Here is a 16,853-nt window from a genome sequence, read left to right as displayed (position 1 = left end):
CCGAAAGTATGTTTTAACTACCTGAGGCATACTCTTTTATTTTCCACTATTTAGCAGGTAAATGATCCGGTAACTCAAATCTGCCTCCTCCAGTTACAATTTGAAATAGATGTACTCATTTGAAAACAATTTTGTAATTGTCATGCTTTAAAATTCAAGTTATTCCTGCCCAGGTTGTTTATCTGCTCCATCTGGCAATGGTTCAGTGAAAAAGGGGGAAGTTTATACTACAAAACTGATTCAATGACTGAACCAACCAGATTCAAAATGTTGCATGAAGTAGGACATGGCAGATTTATAGGTTATATATAATAAAAAAAAAAATGGAACCAGTTATAAATATTACAAAGCATGTAGATTTTATTAATTTGCTACACTTTGTAGATCAAGACTGTGTAATATAGAAAGACACAGAAGCTGTCAGGCTTTTATTTAGTCCCAACAGCATAGCTAACCTACAATAATCTATACTCTAAAGAAGTTTGCAGGAAATAAACGATTCATTTTATTTCCCTATTCCAATATTCTATTTACAATATAACCCATACTGTACGTGCTTTGGATTTGATTATTCATTTTTTATGTTACTCAAAAACGGAAATGATTCAGTTTTATTGGTATTGTCTGAATCAAAACAGCAACATGTGACGACAAACTCTGTACAGTCATTTGGATACTACCGGTCTGTGACTGGACATTACATAATGAGATTTAATCTTCTTCAACCGAGCAGGTAACACACTGCTTGTTGTTCTGGGCTCAAAACCTTCCTCAAAGCCAGGAAGATCACCTTTTATTCATTGGGATTTTGTTAAACACAGATGCTTTTTGCAGTAATTTGATTTCTGCAAAGCCTCATGCCCAAAACAGGAATGACATTCAACCTGGCATCTCTCAGAGTGTACAGAGTTTATACCAGGACCAGAATAACTAGATTACCAGTTCTGAGCTGTGCTGGATGAATGGAGGCTAATCTGCTGCAGTCAGAGCGGTCACTCCTCTTTCGTACTGTCTAACAGGTTGGTGCTGAGAAAAGGAAAAAAGCTTCAGATAGCACAAAACAAATCACATCAGCTCAGCATGTAAAGTTTAAAGTAATTTGCTTATGTAGTCAATGTAGTCTTATTTTCATGTATGAATTTATAGCATATCTGTGCCTCAGTGTCTGTATTTTCTTCCCTGTTAGCATGCTTGGTTGTCAGTGTGTGTTCTCCTGTTGATTTCTTATGGTGAAAATCTGGCATTTCCAAACAGGGTCATTCTATTTTATTGATTAAATAATGAAAAGAGAACAAAAATACTCTTTTTTTTTTACAGCTTTCTCATCTAAATTAAAAAACTGCTTTATTTTTCAGTGGGTTTCATAGGGCCCAGGGCCTTGAAATCTACTCACGACTCACCACACACGAGTGTGTAAACTTTGAATTGGAGTGGGAAAACAGAATACAACAACATTGGAGTTGCCATCTTTTCACGCTACAACAGCAGTAGACAGCTGAAGAGAGGCAGCGGCTGGGCCACCTGCTGAGGGTCTATTCAGTGGACGGCAGCTAGACGTCTGACAGAACAGTCACTTAAAGGAGAGACAATGCACTTTGTTAAAGAAAGAGAGGTTGCTTTCTTTTCAGTGCACGTTGGTTTGTTGACTGATAATATAGATAAGGCAGTGGAGACACTTTAGCTGTCAGATCTGTTGGATAAAGCAACACATAAAGAGCTTTTAAGGGTTTGTGTTGCCACATATTCAGATAAGACGATATACTTTCCTTTCATTCTGGTTTATTTTTTCATTTTAGAGGGAAAGTTTCCTTTGATTGTACATTAAAAGAAATTGTGTTATTCATTTCTAGTGAAATATTTCTTTGAAGATTGCTCTAACTGTGACCCCTACATAATTTATACAACTAGTAATTATCTCTTTAATAGTGCACACTCTTGACTGTGGTTTGACTTCTCCTTCCTGTAATGCTGACTTCCCTGTTTTGATAAGAGGCACTAGCCTGCTTTGTTTGAACAACACCAGTTGTTTAACAATTGTTGTTCCAAATGGTGTCAGGTGGTTGACACCTAGAGGACAAATGGACTAATAAACACACATGTGTATGGCGTGGCAGCTTGTGTTGATGACACTGCAGTGACACTGATACTGTTTGGTTTAGCTTAGGGTTTTTGTGACACTCACAGGTGGAAACACACACACACACACACACACAAATTTACCTCCTCTGTGCTCTGTTTGTCTTCGTTGTTGCAAGATAGGATCGCTTGAAAACTCCCTAAGGAAACTCCCTCAAGGATTAGTAACACACAAATACACACTCCCACACAGAAAAAAAAGCACAACACTGCACTTTTGACCAGCGTTTTGACCAGAAGAAGCCTTTGTTTTTCTAAGACTACACACACACACGCACACACACACACACACACACACACACACACACACAACAACACTAACTCAGTGTTCTTTTACACCAAGTCGGTTCTGTCCTCCATGTTCCTTCTGTGTGCAGCTTTGTAATCCACATTTAATTACGCTGAATTGATCCATCATGTTATCAGGGACAGTTTCTTTGCTTATAAAGGCACAATGCACATGTGTGCGCGCACACACACACACACACATATTTTTAATAATATAGTCATGTAATAAGACTCGGTATGCTTAAATAACTCTTAAGTAAGAGATGGATTTCAACTTCTCTTGGTCAAAAGGTGACACGCACACCACATATGCATGCACACACATGCATGTGCACACACACACACACACACACACACACACTGGTATTACTGTAGTTGTTAGGACACTCCATGGTCTTTGAGCCTTTACCTTCAGCATTATCTGCCCCAATTTAATATAATCTAATCCAAATCCTAATGTTAACCCTACAACACATTTCCTAACTCTGGATAACACTCTGTATAATAAGCCTGATAATACATTTCAGTTATAGAGCAACTTTCCTACAATGAGCATAAAAAGGAAATAAAGTTAGTGATTAACATCAATTATAAGATAATATAGTAAGAGATATTAAAAAGAGGAAAACGAAATATTAATTGCAAGCTATGTGAAATACAAATAGCTTTTCTACTGTCATTTAAAAATGTTTTCTGTGATGGCCTCCCATGTAGCTTTAGATCTGGTATTCCACATTTTTGGAGGGATTTGTCTTTTTTCTTCCTCCCTTGGGAGTATATTTGAGCCTCAGAAACATAGACATACAAGAACACCACACACACTCACACACACACACACACACACACTCTTTCAGCTCTTGGGGTTTCCTGTGTGTGCCTCTAGTCTGTGTAGGGTTTCACTGAGATTGCCTCTACATAGTCTCCAGTGTACCGCTCTAGTCACTCCCCACATTGTCCTCTGACCACAGCAACATTCCTGGTAACCCAAGCAGCTACCTGTTCCCAGAAGGACCCAGGTGGAAACAAACGTGCGTCTGTGTGTGTGTTTGAAACCTGTGCAGATAAAGTGCTAGTGTTTGAATCAATGTGCATTTGTGTGTGTGCGTGCGTTTGCCTGCTTAAAGACCCCTGTGTTCAGTGTCTTCATGCAAACGGCCAAGGAGATACTTTATTTAGAAGTTCTCACACAGGGGAGTTTCAAGAGTTTTTATATTTCAGTATTTCAGTGGGCAGAGTGTATGTGTGGCTGTGTGTGTGTGCATGTGTGTGCGTGTGTGTGCGTGCTTGTCTTAGTTGCCGAAACATGAAGTTGTTACTTCACAAAATGGTGGTGGATTATGACTCATTAGTTCCTCTATGTGTGTGTGTGTGTGTGTGTGTCAGCCAGTGTGAGTGTGTGCATGCGTAGGAAGAGAGCATTTCTTGCCATAGGAAGTGAATAATACAGATACATACACATGCATCTACACACGCAGACAGTTATTGTTAATGCCGCTCATCCTTGATGTGTTGCAAAATCGGCATATTAGGAATCCAAGAAGGTGCTGCTGTTCCGCAAATGAAGGTCATTTAACCCTAATATCATGAATATATATTTGTGGATTATAAATATCCTCAGATTTCATAAAGCCTCTTATGACACCCCCTCCTCATACTCTCGTTACCCACAAGGGGGATCTGAACCTCAGGTTGAGAATTGCTGCGATGGTCCGGAAAACAGAGACAGATGCACCCACTGGTTACAGACACAGAACAAAGCGGAAGTTCAAAGCAGAGGCATGAAGCTGGCTGTTTGCTTTGTAGGTGAATATTATTGCGGTGGTGGCACTTGATGACTGTAGGGCTTTGAGGAAAGGTGATGAAAGGAGAGAGAGTTAGAGAGAAGGGGAGATGAAGAGAGATAGGAAGAGAGACAGAAGGATGTGGAAAAAAGCCTCTGCAGAGAAACGCCTCTTATCTCTGGAGCCCAGATTGACAAATACCAGCAGAGAGTAGAGACTCTCTCTCCCTCTCTCTTTCTTCCTCTCTCTCCCTCTCTCTCTCTCTCCTTTTGTGTTCATCTCTCTGTCTCTTTCCTCCCCTGCCCGTCTCCTCACTACTGACTCACACTGAATCAAATCCTCAATCATTCGGATCGGCCCAATCAATGCCAGTTCCTGCTCCTCCCACGCTGCCCTGATGCTCTGCTTCACTCTGACTGTCTGCCTTTTGCTGCTATTGGTTATTTAGCCACAAGATGATTAGGGTCTAGCTAGTAATACTATCAGAGACAACATAACACAATAAATATCCACCAGAGGCAACGTCTTCGAAAACCGTACAAGCCACATAAGTCATTTAATCTGAGTGGTATGTAATGAGAAAATACTTGAATATTGCTGTAATATTGTTTTAGGGACTTGCAGTAAACCTGTGGAACTTAATAGTGAGCTTATTGTGCTTAAAGGGAAATTCCACCCTAAAACACATGAACATTGTTTAAAAACAGGGTTTTTTGGTGGTTTATATTCCTAAGTTCATTTTATTTTGTCAAGGCAGTCATGGGCAAACTAATGCTCAGGGGCTGAGGCCAGCTTACAAGACAATTTGATCCAGACTGTGGATGTAAATCATAATTTATAACGAGACTGTCCTTCGGCAAAAAACGACCCAGTAGCTTGTTTGTACAATGGCATACACTCGCGGCCACTTTATTAAGTACACCTGCTCAGTCTAATACAATCCAATACGACTATTCTCCCATAAAGTGTACTTTTATGATGCCTGTAATGCTCAGGTTTCCTTTTTGTCACAGTAATAGAGGTGTTCATTCAATTCTATGGAATTTAGCTCATCGTTAGTGGTGCTTTTGTACTGGACTGCATTTTATTGAGAGGTGTTTCTAATATTCTGTCCTCCTCATGTATATAAATAGGGAGGACAAAACTCAATATAACGTAGTCCAGGACAACACCTCTGCAGCTGAACCTCAGTTATAAATATTTACTTAAATGTACACATTGTCGACAATGTCAACAAAAGCTGAACATTATAAACTTTCTTAAAAGGTAAAATTGATGGCAGAGCTGTTGCATTGGACTGCTTTAGATTGTACCTAATAAAGTGTACAGTAGTCTTTCACTGAGTTCAATTAACCATCTACTAACCATCCTCTGGGTTGATTTACAGACGCTCATATGCGCTAATAATTCAAGAAATGGTCTTGTTCATCGTATTAGAGGGTTGGAACAAACAACCTATGTGGTCATATTGTTTGGAGGACTTGTTGTCAGAAAACAGTCACACTGCCAAATCCATGTTTGTAGGAAAACAAATTGTTTGGTTAATTTCATACAGGAACCATGTTTGTGAAAATGAAAAGTATTGTGATATGACTAAATTTTTTTTGAACCAACATGTACTCATACAGAAGATTGACTGTCAAGAGAAAAGAAACTGAATTTGTGATGTGACAATCAGAGTTTATTGTGCTGTTAATTACTTGTCAGGCAAATGTGCCTGATGAAGGTTGATCTTTGCAAAATGAATGTTGCAAATTAAATGTAAGCTGTCGTTGCAAGTTATATAGAACAACTAACTTTTGATCCACCTGACCCTTTACCATGCACCTGTCTCATGAAGTATGTCCATTTTTTTGGTAAAATTGCCAAATGTGATGCACTTAGGGGGAAGGAAGGGTGCTCTCACTCTTTTGTGCTGGATTACTTCCTTCATGTTTGTTTAACATTCCTGCAAATCGGGGAGTCTACAAGGAATTCCTTGCTGATTAATTTGTAGAGGTTGACATTGAAACCTAACAGCTAAAGTTTCCTCTTTTCTAAAGTCTTGCCCTTGTGGGATTTATTTAGTATGACATTATAGAGATTTGTAATTGTTTTCTTGAAGCAAGTTTAAGTTTCTTGATTGCAGTTGTGTTATGCTGCCTTGGTACTTCTATGGTTCTTGAAAATTACTCTAAAAGTTCAAACTGGATTGAAAACAAGCAGACTATCTTGTGACACATCAGATTTTTCAGTTGTCATTAGAAAAAAATGGTTTTCAAATTCTTTTCTTTTGTCCAGTCATGGTGTGGCACGTTCAAAGCCGTCTTGTCCCTCCTTTTAACTTTAGATCAATAGAGCCTTGAAATGCGCGGTCGGTCATCCACATAATTCGCCAGTGTGCCGGGAGGGCAGATTAATGATTTGTTCAGCACTAAAATGGTATTGACCCTCAGCACCCTGGATAGAGTCAGGGTTTGTGAGGAGAGAGAAAGAGTTCATCTTTTAATGATGGCTGTAACAATGTTGTTGTTGTTCAACCTGATAAAAAGAGTTGGGGCCTTCGATGAGTGACAGACTGAACGCTAAGAACAAATTAATTGGGCTTTCAGTTATTTGTTCCTGAGAGTTTGTGTGTGCATTTGTGTGTGTTTGTAAGGCGTTTATTGTATGTAAAAGTGAGTTGGACAAAGTTGCAAAACACTAAAAGCAGAGAGAGGAACAGGATTTTTGTGAATTTGCTTTAACTCATCTTGAAGTAGCTGAACATGCTTTCCCCCGTTATTTACCCCTTAGTCCACTGTGGATATTTTACCATATTACCATATTCATGCATCTTTCTGCACTGCAAGGAGCAGATGGCCCTTTTAAATGGAAATGACTTTTCCCATGCAAACTTAAAGGTGTTAGAGTTGCCCCTGACTGATTCAGTTTTTCTAAGAATAACCTTTACATGTATGTGCCTCTGCGCTATAAATGACTGTGGAGAATTTGCATCATGCATTTGCATGCTTATGATTTGAATATTGATAAAGTCAGAGAATGCAAGGGTACACCTGAGTCTGTGTAACCGGATTCAGGAGGACTTTCAGATGAACTTTTCAGTTTGTTACTGAAGGCATGTATCCACATGTTTCTGTGTCTCTCCGTTACGCAGACAGGTACATTATTTTGCAATAGGAAAATATGTCATCAGTGTTTGCTGTCCCTAGCAACTGGATTTGTAATAGTTTCTACGATACACTTAGGGCTGTGTTATGCATTGAATAATTACCTCACGCTTGATATAATTTTGTTGGCAATACAAATTTTTCATGACACTGTGAACATGGTAAATATTTGGCCCAGGCCAGTTGTATCATAGGTCTGCTGTGTTCCACAAGTACATTGAGTCCAAATTATTGTTCATCAGACTGACAAGTCACTCTGCTAAACCATTTTAGAGAGAATTTATAAATTCTGAAGTCATATATCACCAAAGGGCTGAAAAATATTGATATATTATATTTTAGCTGTATTGCCCAGCCCTAAATACTATAGTAATGCAATTACATAATTTACATTGCACTGCTTTCAGTTGTGGAATCTCCCACAGCACCACCCAATAACTGTAGCGTGACAAATACATTAGTCAGCATTTGAGTTTCAGTATTACAGCAATACAGCATCAACAGTAGTCATCATTCACACTGCAGACAAACACACAGCTCTGCCACGTTTAGTTCAAGTTTCCCTCCAAAGACTTTCTTAAGATGATGTGCTGTGTGTGTGTGTGTGTGTGTGTGTGTGTGTGTGTGTGTGCACGCGTGTGTGTGTGTGCGTGTGTGTGTGTGCGCGCGTGTGTGTGTGTGCGTGTGTGTGTGTGCGTGTGTGTGTGTGCGTGTGTGTGTGTGTGTGTGTGTGTGTGTGGGTGTGTGTGTGCGTGCGTGTGTGTTCACCGAGTTAAGCCCAGAGGTGCTGGGGTTAGAGTTAGTCATGGATCCCTGCGCATTTCATGGTTTTCTGAAATTGCTTACTATTTTGCCTCTGTGTGTCCCCACTTTCTCTCTCTCTGTCTCTCTCTGTCTTTCTCTCTCTCTCTCTCTCTCTCTCTCTTTTCTGCTTTCAATTTTCATTGCAGTGCAGTGGTTGTGAATAATAGATATTTGCACTCATCCTCCTCCTCCTGAGAGCCTGGCCCTTTTACTCTGTCTCTGTTCCACTCTCCCTCTCTCTCTCTCTCTCTCTCACACACACACACACACACACACACACGTGCATGCATACACCTTAATACAAAGCCGTTGACATATTTGACAAGTCCCTGGGCTTCATCTTACCTCACCATTGTCCAGTGTGTGTGTGTGTGTGTGTGTGTGTGTGTGTGTGCGTGCATGCGTGTGTGTGTGCACCTTGATTTATCAAGACAAAGTTTGTTGAGTGCACATGCTCATTTTTAGTCATTGTGGTGAATAAATAAATAAATAAATAAAGCGAATAAATCTCTGATGTGTGGGCATTTCAACAATGACTGAGGGTGTAAGAGAGATGGGCTCATTTGTAACCACAGGGTCTGGCTAATGGGGTAGTTGGATGGAGAGAACAGGCACACACACACACACACAAACACACACACACACATAGCAAGCATCTATTTGCTCAACACTGCAAGAAACGTCCATTGTATCAAGTCATTTAGTCTCAAAATCAGTGTAAAAAAGCCTTCTTGTTTCCAGTGCTAATCACCTTTTTTTCCTAAATTTGTTGAATCAAGTGTCATTTTCATGTTGATTTTCATTATACTAGTGGGCTAGTCTGCCTTTTTCTGCCTTGATTCAAAATATTTACACTAAAACCCTGAAACAAGTGAGGTTATCTCATCCCACTGGCAGTTGTTTTACTTGTTTTAAGAAAAAGATGTTAACACTGAATGAGGCTAAATGAGTTGTTAAGATGGAGATATTTTGTAGTGAACCTGAGTTTAGGCAAGGCAAGAGAGGCTGATTATCCTTCTTTTCCATCCTTTTCATTTCTCTGTCTCTCCCTCCCCTGCTCTTGTCCTCACCTGGGACTGAGAGGGAGATGAAGGGAAGACAAAAAGGTTAGGATGACGGTCTGTTAATTGGGACAGACCCTATGGGGGTGGGGGTCCCTCTCTGCTGAAAAGACTTTCAATAAATGACGAGATAGAGAGAACAGAAAAGACTTTTCCGATGTCATCTAAAATATAAGTACAATAAAATGTGTATTTCTGCATGTTGAACAAAGTGATCTAAAGCAGATAGATGTAAATATAGATATATACATAGATAGATATTTAGATACACCTTAGCTCATGAATAGGAATGCAGAAGAAAGCACAAAATGTGACATGGCTCTGATTTGCCTTTACATCTGTGGTTAACAAGCAAAACTGTTATTGATTTGACTGAAAAAATTAGACCATACATTTTAAGTGGAAGATATCATTTTTTGGTTATCATTTTTGGATATCATCAGGTTTTGGGTTCTTAGGTTGTGTATTAGTTCATGGTCATTTTATTGCAAATTCAGTGGAGCATAGTTTTAATTGCAAGATGTAAATGACATGTACAAATGCTGACCTACACATCAAATATGTAATCAGAATAGCAGAATGGCTTTTTTTTTTTTTTTGCATGGTAAATTATCAGACAGGCTCACACGACATACAGGTATTAAGTCCTCTGCATCAAACTGAAAGACTTCAAACCGTCAGAGATGAACTGAGCCTGCTGGAGAAACATGTGAACTCCAGTGGATTTTGTTGTTGTTTGGACACGTTAAAGTCATGTAGAAAGGGAAACATGTCTGAAATCTTTGGGTGCATGGAAGAATACTCTCATCATTTGTCAGGATATCACTCCTGCTCTAACTAGCACCTGAGGCGAGAGCTGACAGGTCCGTGGGCATGCACAGCCAATATCAGAGCTGGAAGTGTTTCCACAATGCCCAGCTCGTAGAACAGAGCAGATCTGGCCCTGAGTGGCCAGAGCAGGGAACCAAACACCTCACGGCCAAAGAGAAATCCTCTCCTGGCCAGAGGGGGTGTTAAGACGTATCAGGCCTCAGGCAGAGCAGCTTCTCTAAAACACAGCAGACCTCGGCTCCCTCAGTTCAAAGCCACTGGCAGGTTGGAAGCCGTTTGGCAGGGTAGTGTTGTTTGTGCTGTAGGGAATCAGCAGCACAAGGCACTATGTACTCTGATGTTGTGGCAGTTAAAGCCCCCAGGCCTTACTAGATCAGCCGGATGTAGCTTGCATGTACACACACACACAGACACACACACACTTAAACTTGTATGAATACACACACCCAACACCCTGTTCCAACTCTTGTCAGAGCAACTTAGGAGTGACTGGCAGAGTGCCAAGCGATGCCAGTCTAGCACACCCACCCACACACACACACACACACACACACACACACGCACACAGAGCTGTGGGATGTCACTGTCCTTCTATCTGTCACTTTTCCCTGAACGCAGCTCTTGGCAAAGCTTTAATTGGCAGCCTAATGATGGCACATGTGCACGTGTCCTCTAAAGACTGTGCTGGACTGTTTCTACATGTGTGTGTGTTGCTTTGTAAAGACCTTGGATTTAAGTCAGAGGACACCAACCTCAGGAAAACCAAACTCTTTAAACAAAAACGCAGAATAATCTATTTGCAACCAAATAAAATTAGTATTATTATAGATAATGTTATAGATAAGCTTGCAGTATATTGTTCGGCACATTGTATATTAAGAACCAAGGTGTTCAGGCCTTGGAAAACAATATTGTAGTGCAAACATGTGCACAAATACTATGCACACACTCACAATCATTAAGTGTAATATTATATAATATAACATACAGATAATGTGGCAACTTAAAATTCCCTTGTAAATGAGTTACAACTGTAAAATGGGTGTACACTATCACTTCCTAAGGAGGGTAATATATTTTAACTGATGATGTAACATTGTAATGATAAAGTACATTATTACATTGTTTTTTTTTTCATCATCAGTATTATTATTATTAACATTATTATTATTACAGTTAATATAATTTTCATAAGATATATTATGTTGCAGTCCTTATTAGGTGCAATCACCGGTTGCCCTAGAATTTGCATACATTACATATGTTTTTATTACAGTTTCAATCCATGTGCAGGGAGATTTTACAATGTTTTGACCAGTCATTAGATTGTCTGTACATTTCCTCTTTATATGTCACCACACACACACATACATGCAAACACAGCTCAGCGCCTCTTATCTCTTAACTCCTCATTGGACCAGAGGCGACAGGTGTCGAGCTCGCCCGCTGGGTTAGCTCGTTCAGTTTTCTGGATGTTTTCGTGGAGCTGGGAGGGTGGAACCGCCCGTTTCCTCGTCTCACACTGTGTGGCTTTCTCCAACACAGGGAAATAAGGAGACCCCCCTGGCTAGCCTGGTGTATGGAATGCTAAAGAGACCTTTATCCTCAGATTTGTTCTCTTTGGCTCTGATCCAGACCCCATGCAGCCTCTTTGTAATAGTACAGGGCCTCAGTTTATGTGTTGACAAAGGGTACTTTTTAATTTAAAGTGTGTGTGTGTGTGTGTGTGTGCAATTGGTTTCTTGCATGCATGCACAGTTGTTTGTGTGTGGGATTGGTCGTTAGCTGTTCAACCAGTATGTCAGCATCAACAGAGCTCAAAGGATGAAAAGTCAGGCTTTTCTGTGTGCATGCCTGTGTTTGTGTATGTATGTGTGTGCTTGCGTGTCTATGTATTTGTGTGTGTGTGTGTGTGTGTGTGTGTGTCAGTGAAAGAGAGCGAGAGCCTGACAGAGAAAAGTATGAGTCTCCTTTTATTAGGCTGTAATAGTCACCTGGCTGTGCTTTAGCCGCTCTATTACAGCTTTTTTCCTCCACTCCCTTCATCTTTGTTTCTTTTGTCTCTTGCACACCTTACCATTCCCGCACCCTTCCTCTCTGTCTCGCTCTCATACATACTGTGCTTCTAATTCCCTTCATCTCTTTCCATGGCATCCTTCCTAATCCTTTCTTTCTCTCCTTCCTGCTTAGCTGTATGCATCTCCTCTCCTCTTCTTCTATTCTCTGCTTCCCCACTTCCCTCTTTCCCTGACTCAGTGTTTCCTTTTCACTCACTCTGCTCTGTCCCCTCATTCCCTCTTCACTCATTTCTTTTCTTTCCCCCTCTCATCCAGCTGTGCATTTCAGCTGTCCAGTCACGCTGCGATAAGGCCATGTTCTACTTTGCATTAGATTAGATCAGAGCTGTTGAAAGCAGAGTGACTCATGACCTTTGACTTGGTGCCCTTTCACCCCTTTAGTCCTCCAGACCCCCTGTCTGAACTTTAGACCATTCCCACAGAGAAGGACTCTACTCAACGGGAACTGCACACAAAAACAGAATTCACAGAATATTCATTCATTTATTCTATAAGTATACTGTAATATAGGAGTATGTAACTATATGCATACATGCAGATTTTTGCTCATACTCTATCAAAGATGAATCAGCTTTGGAAGGAAGTAGCAACAATCATCTCAAAAAGTCTGGACTGTCAGTATAATATACACATCCCTCTATCACGGACATATCCCTGATGGTTTCAGTAATGATGATGTCTACCCCGAGGGCAGCAAGTAAAAGGGCAATTACAAAACACTGGCTTTAGAAAAGTTGTCCCACTCTTTATCAATATTGTCAAACATCTACATCTATTAGAACAAATGACCTCCGTACGGCTCCAAAAAAAAATTGGGAGGAAAAACGGTGGGGAAAATGGGGGTGTTTATTTAGCCAGTGAGGCAGGTTCTTCATGATTGTTGTACCGTGCCATGTGTGATACTTTGCTTAAATCAAGCAAATTAGCCTTGATTTATTGATCATCCCATGACCTCATGTTTGTTTGTTTGCTTTTTCTGTTACTTATATTGCAGGCGTTTCTTTTTTCATTGAATCACCTGCTGTCAAATAAATGAAAACAAGTTACAAACTGAGATTGACCTTGCAATGATATACTTAAAAAAGAGGAACAAGGCCAGACTGTTTATTGTAAGAGCATCTTGTAAAGTGATCCAGGTATCATTTTGCACAGTCTAGTTCAATTGTCTCTTCGTGATGCTACTCACTGAAAATATTGCTAAGCAAATCCACTGACAGTGAATCAGAGACTGATTACTCCATTCTTGCAGCACTCGGCTGCCAAAAAACAAAACAGAAGTTAATTTTGCAGGCATTTGTCGAAACTCAAACAAAAAAAAACTCAACTAATGCCAAAAGTTGAAGTCACAAGGTTTTCATTCGGTTGTGGTGAATTAAACATTCTGGCAACGTTGCCGGTGTTTCACGCGTGAAAGATTGCAGTAATAACCGCAATTAGCTTGGAAATGAAAAGCTAGGAGAAGTGAGTTGTGGGTAGCAGGTGCACACATTTGTACGATCGAATTTATGTTAGTAGCTGTTCTCATTGCACCCAACTGAATCGCCTCCCATCATTTTCCACCTCACCCTTTATTTCCCATTTTTCCATGTCGGCTCTGCAGTGCAGTGAGGAGGCACGGGCGTGTCCGGTCATCATGTGCACGAGGGCCTATCCTGACCCCGTCCCTGAGTGCCAGCTGTTCCCTGGAGAGGAGGAGGAGCCTGAGGAGGAGGTGGCGGAGGAAAGCAGGGAGAGGGAGTCAGACAGAGACAGCGCTGTGGAGAGCACCCAGGGGTCTGACACCAGCTCAGAGGGGTTGGCCAGACCAGGGGACAAGGAGGACGTACTTGGGGAGCTTTTTTTCCCTGGGGATAAGTAAGCACAGCTCCAGTTTCCCCTGATTTTCCCCTCTGTTTCTCTCTTTCTGTCTCTGCCTATCTGTCTCTCTTGATCTCTCTCTCTCTCTGTCTCTTTATTTCAGCCTGTGCGTGTCTTCTTGTTCCTTACACGCCTGCAGGCTTCCACTCTTTCCGACAAGTGTCTTCCCATATTTCACTGTCTTTTCTCTAGCGCCATTCAGCTTCATAGTCGTCGCTCTTCTGTTTTTTTTTGCTTTAAGTGGAGTGTTTTGGGACTTTTAGCAGTTAAAAATGAAACAGGTCCCCAAACAACAGAAAGGCTAACAATGATCAAAAGAATAATTTATATTGTTCACTGACAATAAAAAACATTAGTAATATTAAATAATACGAGAGAATATAAGTCATAGGCATAGTAATGTTTACTTTATTAAGGAGAATCCACAAGAGCAATTAAACAAGCACATTGTGGTGCTGATGTGTCGCTTATTAAAGAGGCTGTCAAGTTATTTTGCTTGCCCACTTCTGTATTTTTGAAACGTACTGTTGTCTTTCCTTGGAGACAAATGAGTCTCTGCTTGTCTCTCTTTCTGTCCATCTCTCTTTAAGTTTTCTGTCTTTTCTTTTGTTTTTATCTCTCCATATCCCTTAAGGCGTTTTTTTTTTCTATTTCTATTGCCATATACTCTTACAAGGCAGTGTCTAACAAGTTTTCCACTAGTCTAATCCAAAAATAGGTGTTTATGTGACATATTTACATGTTACTCTTGAGGTAGCTCTGACAATCTAAAAAGCGCATTCCTTTTGCAACATTAGAAGCAATCCATGCAATTTTTTTTATGATTTTCAGTTGAAATAAGACCCGCTGATGTTATAGTCATACATCCACAGTCAGCTTCTCCTCTCTTTTGCTCTTGATGCTTAAATGACCATTCTAATAGAAGTGATATTGTTTTGAACCAGTCTTGAGATTGGTTAAGTATTACATGAAACATTGGGTTTACTTTTTGTAAAGGTGTGTCATCATTATTGATTTCAAATCAAAGTGTATGAAAAATCTATCTTGCTTGCTTATATTGTGTTTCCATATATCTGGATGTGTTCATCTCTTTCAAAGTTTCGAAGCTGTAATTGGTCACACAATAAGAGTGACACTGTGTATGGATTAATTTTTGGATAATGACTGATTATGCTACTGTGTTCTTCCTTTTTTTTCTCCCCAGGTGTGGCCACACCAGCATCTCAGTGACCTCTGACCTATCAACACGCTCTTCTGCTTCTCTGAACGAGGAGCAGTTTGAGGACTACGGAGAAGGGGAGGAGCCGGACTACACTGCGGGTAGCCCCTGCCCTGACGACGAGACTCGCACCAACGGATGCTCTGACCTGGGCTCCTCTGTTCCCTCCAGGTAAGAGAGAGAAAAGCAAAGCGTGAGAGAAAAGAAAGTGTGTACTGTATTTTTGTGTGTGTGCATGTGTTTATGTTTATATAATGTGCCAGCAAGTGTGCCATCTCATCATACAGTACAGTTTCAGTCACATAAAATGCACTGTGGTTGAGATAACGTATGACAGGTCAGCATGATGTGAAGCTGTTTCTCAGTGGTTAAAGGATAATCCCCATTTTTTCAACCCGGGCTCTATTTTTCCACTGTTTAGAGTCCAAATGACTGATAGAGACAAACATTTTTGAAATTGGTCCACTAGTGAGTGAGAACACTTCAGCTGGCAGCCACAAAACATAATCACACGAGGCGTTTACCCATGTCAAAACGTCCACTAAGTGCTTGTCAGCTGAGTGACATATTTATGCAAAGATCCCTACAGAGAGACGTTTTTCTTTACAGCCAATAACATTACCTTCACTCTGTCTGCAGCAGGGCTCTCCACTCTTGGAACAGCATTTTTCTTAAGGTAAAAGTGCTTTGGTATGGGATTTCTTTTTTCCTCTTTGCCTGGCAGCTGTCAAAATGGTCAATACCCAATGGTCCACAAGGCATAATTCACCAACAGGAGTGTTTGGATCCATTTATAGCACAAGTTCAGTGTGTGCCTATCCAACAAAAATTGTCTGTGGTGTGAAGTGTCAGTTTTTTGGCACAATTTAGAAATGCACAAACATGAACGAATGTTTTTTGTATTAATCTTTCAAATAACACTAAGCTACACTTTCTGTGCTCCAACACACCAAACTCTTCCTGGTGACTTGTCTTTCCAGGTCTGACTCCACTCTTTCCACTCTTGTCTTCCTGGAACAACTCACCTCAAGCAAGATTTCAGAGCGAGACTTCAACATTTTGAGCCTGTCAGTGGCAAAAACGAGCACTTTTATTGGATGTGATTGATGTGTGTAAATGCCGTGTTTGATAATACTGCAGCCCATTTCACAGCTGCCAGCTGAAGTGTTTTGCTCAATAATGGATCAATTCCAAATACTTTTGTCCCAATTAGTCATTTAGACTCCAAAAGGTAGAAGATAGGGTGAGGCTGAAAAATACTGGAATTTAAGGCATGATGAAGCACTAAACAAAACGCTGACTGATTTAAATGACTTTAGCTGTATTAGATGTTATGCACTCGAGGCTCCACCCTGCAAGCTCCAACTCATTACCTTACTCTTATTATTCTGACTGTTGACTGTGAGGAGTATAGCTGAGGAGCTTTGGCCCCTAAGGGCCACATTAATATTCATCAAAAGCCTGTATTTAAAGGGATTAAGTCTCCCATCTAATAGACTGGCAGCACTGCTTCATGTTCCTGCCACGCATACCAAGCAGACAAAACTCACAAAGTGGAGCTGGCCCAGAGTTTCAAATTCAAAATGAGACCCAGTTTTACACAAAGTCTAAAGTAACTCCATAGAAAGATGTGTTTAAGTAATTACAGT

The 16,853-nt window shown here is 40.5% G+C and overlaps 1 protein-coding gene across 3 annotated transcripts in view; it reads left to right on the top strand.

The window, feature by feature from the left end:
* The window catches only part of rab11fip4b (RAB11 family interacting protein 4 (class II) b), a 36,809-nt gene that overhangs the window by 1,284 nt on the left and 18,672 nt on the right, over positions 1–16,853 (top strand). For 2 of the 3 annotated variants that reach the window (XM_030051864.1, XM_030051853.1), the window contains exons 2-3: positions 13,729–13,982; positions 15,190–15,375. In XM_030051864.1, the coding sequence (XP_029907724.1) occupies positions 13,729–13,982; positions 15,190–15,375 (440 nt within the window). Of the gene's footprint in view, positions 1–720; positions 1,020–13,728; positions 13,983–15,189; positions 15,376–16,853 lie in introns of those variants that run through there. The other variant, XM_030051874.1, reaches the window with a different exon arrangement.

This window comes from Myripristis murdjan, chromosome 1 (genome assembly GCF_902150065.1).
Source record: "Myripristis murdjan chromosome 1, fMyrMur1.1, whole genome shotgun sequence".
Taxonomy (NCBI): domain Eukaryota; kingdom Metazoa; phylum Chordata; class Actinopteri; order Holocentriformes; family Holocentridae; genus Myripristis; species Myripristis murdjan.
This window is presented reverse-complemented; position numbering and strand designations above follow the sequence as displayed.